This window comes from Pseudomyrmex gracilis, unplaced genomic scaffold (assembly GCF_002006095.1).
Source record: "Pseudomyrmex gracilis isolate BER0280 unplaced genomic scaffold, ASM200609v1 scaffold_219, whole genome shotgun sequence".
Lineage (NCBI taxonomy): Eukaryota > Metazoa > Arthropoda > Insecta > Hymenoptera > Formicidae > Pseudomyrmex > Pseudomyrmex gracilis.
In genome coordinates this window covers 25,159-35,062 of record NW_018020803.1, presented here as the reverse complement: position 1 = coordinate 35,062, position 9,904 = coordinate 25,159, and the positions used below count along the sequence as shown (strand labels likewise).

Sequence of the window (9,904 nt, the reverse complement as noted above, 5' to 3'; positions counted from 1 at the left end):
AAAAAAACAGATTGAGATAGTTCCCATTCCGCACTAATATGCACATTACTCGATGCTCTATCAGCTTTTATATTTTCGGCCAAAAGGATATAAAACGCTTGCAACCATAATTTCTTTGCTTCGCTCTCGTTCCAAATTTTTCTGGAAAGTTCACTAAGATGCGGGAATTGGACACCTCCCGCATTATTAGTATATGCAATAGCGGTGTTATTATCCAGTCTAAGCAGACCCTCGGCGTGTGATAACCCTGCCGCGAACATTTTATTGCAGAAAAAGCAGCTAATAGCTCAAGATAGTTAATGTGATGTGACCTTTCGTGCTCATCCCAAAAACCAAACGCCTTAGAGTTGCTACAATAACAACCTCAACCTGACAGTGAGGCATCGGAAAATATATTTATGGCATAGAGCTGAGTTCAAATTGGATTGGTTCCAATAACCACTTTTTGTTTCCATCAAGTAAGCTCTTCTAACATTGAGTCTAGAATCGAAATCTTTCCGTCATAATCTCCACCATTGAATTTCAGCGCTAAATATTTTTTGTCGTCCGAGACGTTTGTACTGAATAAGTCCATATGATACTGCTGTACAGGCTAATGCTAAGGTACCTGACAGTTTAGCAAATTTTCTGATGTTACATGCTTTTTTGCGTTTAAGTTCGCTCACCAGTTGTACGATGTGACTTTTCTTTTTGTCTGTTAGATTCAAAGAAAAAATCCCTTGTATTGATAATGAAACCTAAATATTTGCATTTCTGGGTGGTAAGTAATATACTCTTTTGATAGTTTATAATGAAGCTAGATGTTCTAAAAAATACAACAGCCTCCGTCATATTTTTCTCGCATACAATTTCGTTTTATGGATGAAGAGAAAATCATCCAGGTACAGTATCAAAAAACATGCCTTGCTGTCTTACAGTGTTAGTGTATTAACAATAGGTTTCATTAACTTGTTGAAGACGTATGAGTTAGTGCAGAGACCAAAAAAGTCAAGCATAGAAATAGGAACATTTTGCCTCTGAACTTAAATTTAAGAAACTTTCTATAGTCAGCGTGAATGGAAACGAGAAAATATGCATCCCTGAGATCTAGCGTTCCCAAAAAATCCCCTCGTGACACTAAATTAAGTGCAGAACGGATATCCTCCAGTTTGAAATGTGGGGGATTAATAAAGCAATTTAAGCTTTTAAGGTTACGAATAAACCGGTGAGATCCATCAGGTTTGAAGATAAGAAAATAAGAAGAGACGAACTGTCCTTCACATTCTTTGCGAGAGCAAGAATTCTTATCCTCGATGGCGCCCTATCTTAAGAGCTCATCAATTTCTGCATGCATATTTTCTGTTTCCTTCGCCGATAAGTTTCTCACCTTACAAGACCTTTGAAAAGGTGTCCGTAAACGGAATGCGATATTCATTTAGGCAGCTTAAAATATATATGTCAGACCTGATTTGTCACCATTGACTAACAAAGCTGCGAAGACGTCCTGGTGACTTATCTACTCTGAGATGTCTTGGTTGCACCGTGCGATGACTTGCTCGACCTCGGTTTGAACCTGCTTTGGTGACGTCTTTGCTGATAANCCACCTGACGGTATCCCGCAGGTGGATATTTCCTGACAATGTGTTGCTTTTTTTTTTTTGGGGGGGGGGGAGAGGATCTTGTCCCGAATCTCTGTCTCCATACAATCATTCGTTCAAAATGATTGTTTCGACCACTGGTTTGACACTTTTATTCAACTGTGGTGTAATAAAGGATTTCCGTGCTANCGATTGTTGATGAAAAGCATCGGTAAGGATTTGTCCAGCATGGCTTATTAAGTCTGTAAACAAGTCTTCGTCTAAGCCATCTTGAGNAGGCTCTAGTAAGAGAGAGACTGCGGCGCTTAGTGCCGCTATGGCGGTGCGGACGCAATTTTGTGTCTGCACGAAATGCTGATCTCTCTTTTTTGCAATGTTACAGCAGATTTAACTTCAGAGCCTCTATATAGAAATCGCCCTTGCGATCTTTGTGCTGGAAGCCCTTCGTTTTTCCATTTTTCTCCATGTATTTTTTGAAAAAATGTGGAAGAATGAACNAGCAGCACTTAATGTGCATATGTGATATCGACGTTCTTATTGAACTAAAAACACAATGATACTCGTGGTATGTCGTATGGACGTAGGCAAACCGTGTGGGTTAGCCGCTCAACTTTCGTGTGGAAAGAAGAGATTGCACATACATATATGGAGCAAAGGTGCTTACTGTCTTCCTTATGAAGGAGTCGTAAACCCTGGATCATTCTCCTTATTTTCTTTGAAAGAAAAAGCGTGGAAGAATGAACGAGCAGCACTTATTGTGCGTATGTGATATCTACGTTCTTATTGAACTAAGTTCACAAAGATGCTCGCGGCATGTCGTATGGACGTAGGCAAACCGTGTGGGTTAGCCGCTCAACTTTCGTGTGGAAAGAAGAGATTGCAGATACATATATAGAGCAAAGGTGCTTACCTCGAATTTCGGTAAGTAAGGAAGTTGGTGAAGCTTGTCTTATATTACCATGCACCAACGACTCGACAACCTTTGTTAGGTTATGTATTTGTTCCTGCAAATTACTCAGTTCTTTATCGTATCTCCGCTTACAGTAATAACTCTCTCGTGATCGAGATCTCGAGCGCATCCTCTTTTTCTTGTCTGGCAAGTCGACAGTTGTATAACGTAGCGAAAACTTCATCTTTCCGTGGTTTGCGAAAAAAAACGTTTGATTTGTTGGCACAACGAAACAATATGAAGCTGAACGGCGGGAAACGAGGAAGGGTAGCGATCAGAGCGCCACCTTTTTGAAATCCTTTATGCGTTAAACGTTGTGAATTGAGGCATGACAAGCATGACTACATTGTTATCATTGAGAACGAGACATGCAGTATAATTACTTTTTCTTTGAGAAATATATTTTACGAGTTTGTCAGTCACCGGAGTTACTAGAATGTTGTTGATGTGTTCTGAACATAGATTTAGTATTTCAAAAGCGCATTATGGTTACTATTATTATGAGATATAAGTCGAAAAATAAATAATAAACGTTGAGCGTTAGTACCTGTAAAAAATATAGAAGACAGTATAGTCATTACGTACATAGCAGTAATACAATTGTCAAGAGTTTCTTTTAGTAAGAGTCGTTAAAATAAACATATAAAAATTATACTGCACGCAGATGCGTGATAAACAATTTGCAAACAGCGAGAGCGTTTGAGGATAAACAAAAGTAACGTTTAAAAGTTGCAATATGAGTGATAAAGGTACGACAAATAATTAATTTTGCATATTTATAAGATTAATCTAATTCGAATTTTTGTCTGTTTCTCTAAGCTTCACTGACATTCGCCTGAAGCGATTAAAATAAATCATTTTGTATATGAAGACAATAGACAATATTCGTATATCGAATTCGCATTGCCTTTGTTTATTTTCGAATTACAGCAATAAAATTTATAGCGGAATGACGTAAAAGGGCAGAATGATCATTGAGTAAAAAGTAACAGAGGGAACATATCGGTAGTGCGGATAGACAAATCTGGGGACGGATGTACGTCATGAAAACCATTTTGAACGACTATTTTTTGAAAGAGAAAAGGTATCGAGAGAATGCTCAAGCGTACGCTTGACATGTCTGGACCTATTCTGTGTGCAACTTGTGCAACAAACCATAGAAATTATTATAAATGAAAAAGTGTTGTATCGCAAACCATAAGAAGTTATGTACGGTCAAGCTTGTGGTGTGACAGCAGGAACTATTTCGATCACCAAAACTTATACAAAAGAACTATAAAAAAAGGAAAATGTAATACATATAATGGTGGAAGTTTTGCATGTAATCAAATGTGAAAAATTGCAGAGTCATATACCAGACAATTACCCATTAGAAAATCATGTAAAGTTATTGTTAAAATTTATCTCTGCAAATTATCTTAATGTAAGAATTAGATACGTATGTAACAATATGAGCCCAAGTGATACAGTGCGAAACTTTTATACAAAACTTATACTATTTTAAGGACAATAAATTGTGTGATAACAGAATTTAACATTATTTATTTAATATTACTTACAATGTTGACTTTCAATATTTGATATTTATTGTTGCACATTAAAATTATTTGTTTTTCAACTATATCTTTGTCTAATAATTGTAGTAAATTTTGGGCGCCACTATTGATAACATATGTCAAGGACAATGATCTCCGAATATGCTCCGTTTTTATCCATATTTACCCCATTTTTTTCCCAAAGAAGCATATAATATAATGTTTATACTCTTTCTTGCAATTTACAGTCTCGAAACATATGTAATAATATTCATAATAGTAAAACATTTCAAGATGCGTTATATACTGTTATTAATGATAAATAGGAGTTACTTGTAATAATTCGCACTTCTTGGAATACTAAAAAACATTTAATACATATAAAGTATATTAAAGTAATTGATTCATATATTATATTATATAAATATATTAATTTATTACTTCATATAAAATATAAATTAAATACCGTAAGATTATGTATTTATAATATGTAAATTCTTTTTGTAATTTATAAACTAAAAACATATACAAGTGTAAACTAATAATTAATATATATTATGTATATATATGTATTAGATGTTGTTGTTCATTAGATGATGAATATTCTAAAAAAGCTTTCGAATTGTGAAATTTATCTTATATTATCTTATATTATAATAATTAATAGAAAACTGCATTCTAATGTGTTTTAATATTATTAATAATATTATGTACTTTTTTTTAAGACTAAAAATGTAGAGAAAGCACTTCACATTGTCATACGTAACAAACGCGCAACGTAAACGTGTTTCGTGTTTCGTCTTATAGACTCACAGCTGGCTTGGTGTAAAACAGACGAAACATAGTATTTTTCTGCGAGCGCACACGGACGGCGGTTCTCGCTTGTATACATACCTTTACCACCTCGGTGCTCTCGGTACTGGCAGGGCTGCTCGATCTTTCTCAACATGACGCTTGAACTTGTGTACATAGCACGAAATAGAACTGCACGGTCGTGGACATAGAACGGAATAAAATCATGTCCACGTTTGTACATAGCGTACGTATTTGTATTGACAGACCGCTCGTAGACATTGCTACTGTGCATCACCCATGGAGATGCGCTAGCTTAAAGGGCGGAAGAGCGATTCCAAAAACTCTTATGGGCCCTCTACTGCACTCAGGCTACTCTCTAGTACTACTAAGACATCATGATATTCTTTCAAAGATCAGTCAAGGTATACACATTCTTGTAGTCATGTGGCTCATCAAAAATACGTACCCCATGATACTTTCAGATTCACTCATGATTGCACCGATATCCTTACGGTACTTTTTGACACGCTCATAGTTACACAGAAACATACCTATGATAGTTCGTGCCTTCTCCATAGTTGTTACAATACACCCATGATATCAACACAAGAACACCATAGGTGCAGAGTGAAACACCCATCAAACATAGGTGTTCACCGATGGAAGTTCGATAACACCTATGGTGGTTGTTTGAGCAGAGATATAAGCGATATATTAAAATATATATGATATCTATAAAAATAGACAAATTAGAGAATTTGTCTTGTATATAGTACCAGTATAACTACGTATAAACAACACACACACACAACATACATCTTACTATTTCACGCATGTCTGACAGAAATGCAAAATTTCGAAGAAAACCAAAATGAAAAGCTTGGAACAAATAAAAAGCATTTTGTAAGAAGCAAAAAAAGCAAAATTACATCAAATATATGCCAACACATTGAGTAAAAAGTGTAAATGACTTCGTCATTATTTTACGTTCCTATTATTTAGTTGCACAAAAAAAACATAGTGTTTTTTTCTTAGATAATTTTCTTATTTGCTCACGCGTAAAGTAAAGTATGGTGTAACTTTCTGTTTCGATTCTGTTACTTCTTTTCCTGAATAATCAATTTTCCAAATGTGAAATAATTGTACAGGCCGGAACACATGGTACTTTTGCATACTGCATAAAAGAATCAACGAATCAGAATTTTCAAGAACAAGATATAAAAGCGGAAGACTCCGAAGGGCCTTCTACAATAAGATATTAATAATAAATCAGAAGTCAGAAGCACAAGAAATTGACTAATCATCATCGATTATTCTTCTGTGATTTTACTGTGTCAATTTCTTGCTTCTGACTTCTGATTTATTACTAATATCTTATTGTAGAAGGCCCTTGACTCATTTTCTTATACGTTGTGCAGTATGCAAAAAATCGTACTTCGGCCGTAAGAATAATTACAATAGGATAGTCGCTCTCTGGCTTATCTCCGCTAAAAATTGTGTTACATTACTTGCTCAAACTAACTACTAACGTAATTACATCGTCGCTTCTAATTGATACTGCTTACAAATATGAATCAAACCGATAAATATACGAAAACCAATTGCGATTGTGATGAACATCTAAAGATCGTTGTTTTACGAAGGTCGCGAAACGCAAATGCATATAAATGTGTCTACGCGTAAACTTATGAAAATTAAGTGCATAGTTTAAAAAACTAAGGAAACATTAAAAAACACTAAAACAATTTTAGTGAAAATTATATTTTTATTAGAACTAATTAGAATATCTGATTTTGGAACAAACATAATAAATTCTACCTTAACATTTATCATTTAACATTTTACACATATATTGATGATTAATTAACATATATTCTCACACATAATACTGAATGGTATTTTGTATATATATATATATATATATATAATATCAAGTTTTCTCTTACATTGTATTAATTCTTATATTTAGATACTTTGATTTTATTTAATGTGATTAATATATTTATATTAATGTGGGCAAAACTTAAATATACATATACGTAGAAACCGGAGCGTAATATAAATAATGTATATAATTGAAGAAACAAATTTATTTTATGATTAACTTATTGCAAACTATTAAATATTAAAATCCGAAACATATTTTTCCGATTTTAGTTATAATTAATAAGTCTATTTTGTTATCATAAAATAAATCTTATTTAAACAAAAAAACAAGATTTGGTCACAACAAATCGGTAAATTTCTTAAATTAAAAATTTTTGTTTAAATACAAAAAGTACATTATCTTAAAAAAAGCTTATTTACTCGTGTGTTTGTAATTAAACATATACTGGGGATTTAAACGAAGTATATTTTGCATTGTATCTAGAAAATTACGACGATATTTAGCTTTTTTTCTAATGGCATCAAGAGCAAATGGTTCCTAAAACAGAGTACAAAATATATGTATAATAAAATCCTGTGTAATTGTGACTAAATTTTATAAGAGGTACGAGATATATTTTTAATAAAAATAACAAACATCTAATAATTTACATATAAACAGTAAGTTGTATCTGAAGAAACAGAAAGAGTTACGCACAAATCCAAAACAATATTAAAATAATATTTTAAATAATGTATAAATACGTTTACCAGTTGATGTATATGCAGCAGTGTATTCAAGAACATTTCGTCAGTAATCTAGAAAAAAATCATGTACCTATCATGACGTTGTGTGATTTACTTACATTGTGTAACACCATTCAATATTATAAAGTTATTCTTTTGTTATACAAGAAGCACTTACGAAACTAGACCACAATACAACTCGACGCAAATAAATATACATATACATATATTAAACTTACAAAGAAATTCTATTTGACATATATAGCTACAAAAAGTAAGTGAAATCTTATAACATACCAAAGACAGGCCGTGGTTTGAATATATGTTGTTAATAATACAGTTTATTATTGCTAGAATATTCACGTTTCTATCAAAACAAATAACAGATTTACAATTAGTATATAAACTTGCTAATATACATTATAAAATATAACATGAGAAAACATGTCTGTTGTGATAATAAATCGATTATATGCAAATTATGCAATTTATGTAAAATATATATATGTACTGTATGAAAAGTTTTATGACTATGAAAAAATGAGTTTACCTTATTATTGTTTTCTGTATTGCGAATAGTATATTCGTCAGCACAAAGTTAGTTTTTAAAGGCGAAGCAAAAATATTGAAAAGTACACTAATAGTAACAATTTTTTTTTTATTTTTGATAGGTTTTAGTAAAACGTTACGATTAAGAAAACGACGAAAAGTTATTAAATCATCGTATCGTGTAAAGCACGTTTCAAGTTCGGAGAATTCTTCTAGGTTTCCTTGTGTGTGGTATATATATAATATTGTGTGCCATAAAGCGAACTCTACATAATCGACAGATTTCAATATTAATCCTCTGCAATATATCCATTTTTGCCAACCTGGCAAAAGTCTGCAAGTACAAAATATATTAGTGTACTTAAATATATAATTCCATTTAAAGACTGATCCATCACAGTGGTATTCCATACATTTTATTTATAATGTATCAAATAATGTATCAGATCTAATGACAAAATCGCAATTACATGGAACAGAAGTTCAAAAGCAAGATGACGTTTTTGTGACTTCAACGAACGTCAAATTTCTATTAGGAAAGTAAAATAACGTACTTGTTTTTTGTAGAAGAAGTAAGCCAGTTTAATGTACTATTAATATATTCTTTGCACTTGAAATCATCAAGAATGCATATCCATCTTAAAACTTCGTGATAGAATTGAGTATTGACATTATTTCCCATATGTATATATGTAATTGACGTGCCATGAAGAAAGTTGTCCAACATTTCTAGGAGTTTTATCTAAAAACGAAAAGTGTCATATTGTAATATAGTGTTATTAATTTAGTGTTATTAATTTTTCAAGTTTCTTTATTGTATATATAATTATTTAACGATAACTTTAAGTTACTTAGTGTTTTTTCCATATCTAACAATAAGAAATTTTATGTTGAAAGAAAAGAACCCAAATTTTTTGATTACACCGATGAAGATCTAAAATGGATCAAAACGTTTGAAAGATATCATTTTAAGAATAAAGAAATTCATATACTAAAACCCTGTATATTGCTTGTAATTGTTTTTTTCACAGTGAAAGAAGTTTTTTTTTTAGTAGTTTTTTTTTAGTAGTTTTGACATATTAGTACAGTTCATTTATGAACAAAAAATAGACAAACTACAGAAAAGTTACATTGCAAAAAAGAATGTATTTATATCTTTTAAATTTGTAAAAATTTACAAATTGTGTACTTAACAAGTAAGTAAAGTATATAGCAATTTTATATTTTATCTTTTTAACTACAATAATATACCTGTCTGTGACTTCGTTTTTTTTGTTTGCAACATTCTATTTATCTTTTTATGTATATTTTTTATGTTGTCAGCTAAAGAAACACAAGTGCGTACAACTGTTTTGTAGTATGTATATATACAGGGTGTCCAAGAATTGATGTGACATGTCTCGTAGGCAGGTAGAAGGAGTAAAACTGAGTCGAAAAGTCCTGAACCATTTTTTTCTATTATTTATAATAAAGGATTAATTATTAAGTAAGTTAGGCCACTCAGTGCCGATCTTTAGCCAGACGCATGTCAGTGAACCGCGCGGAGAGCTCACACACACCAGGCGTGTGGCTCACTAACGTGCGCCTGGCTAAAGGTCGGCGCTGCTTGGCCTGACTTACTCAATAATTACTCCTTTATTATAAATAATAAAAAAAATGGTTCAAGACTTTTCGACTCAGTTTTACTTCTTCTATCTGCCTACGAGAGATGTTATACCAATTCTGGGACACCCTGTATATATATATATACAATAAAACTGAGGTGAAAAGTCCTATACCATTTTGCTAGATTCGCAATAGTTACTGAGATTTTAATTAACAAAGATCCGCGAATAAGCATGCATCGGGCTGTCTTACGCGCGTAAGACTGCCCGCCGCGCTTCGCG

At 32.5% G+C, this 9,904-nt stretch overlaps 2 protein-coding genes across 2 annotated transcripts in view; both read right to left on the bottom strand.

The window, feature by feature from the left end:
• LOC109858687 (aminopeptidase N-like) overlaps positions 1-2,728 on the bottom strand; it is a 28,534-nt gene extending 25,806 nt beyond the window's left edge. Inside the window, exon 1 of the mRNA XM_020436183.1 lies at positions 2,488-2,728. The gene's annotated coding sequence lies outside the window, so the exon portion shown is untranslated. The remainder of the gene's footprint in view (positions 1-2,487) is intronic.
• Positions 2,729-7,090: 4,362 nt separating this feature from the next.
• Positions 7,091-9,904, bottom strand: part of LOC109858688 (aminopeptidase N-like) — a 10,005-nt gene continuing 7,191 nt past the window's right edge. The window contains exons 9-13 of the mRNA XM_020436186.1: positions 8,573-8,760; positions 8,020-8,352; positions 7,767-7,836; positions 7,494-7,541; positions 7,091-7,281 (exon numbers count right to left, since the gene is read on the bottom strand). Of these exons, the coding sequence (XP_020291775.1) occupies positions 7,156-7,281; positions 7,494-7,541; positions 7,767-7,836; positions 8,020-8,352; positions 8,573-8,760 (765 nt within the window). The 3' untranslated portion in view covers positions 7,091-7,155. The remainder of the gene's footprint in view (positions 7,282-7,493; positions 7,542-7,766; positions 7,837-8,019; positions 8,353-8,572; positions 8,761-9,904) is intronic.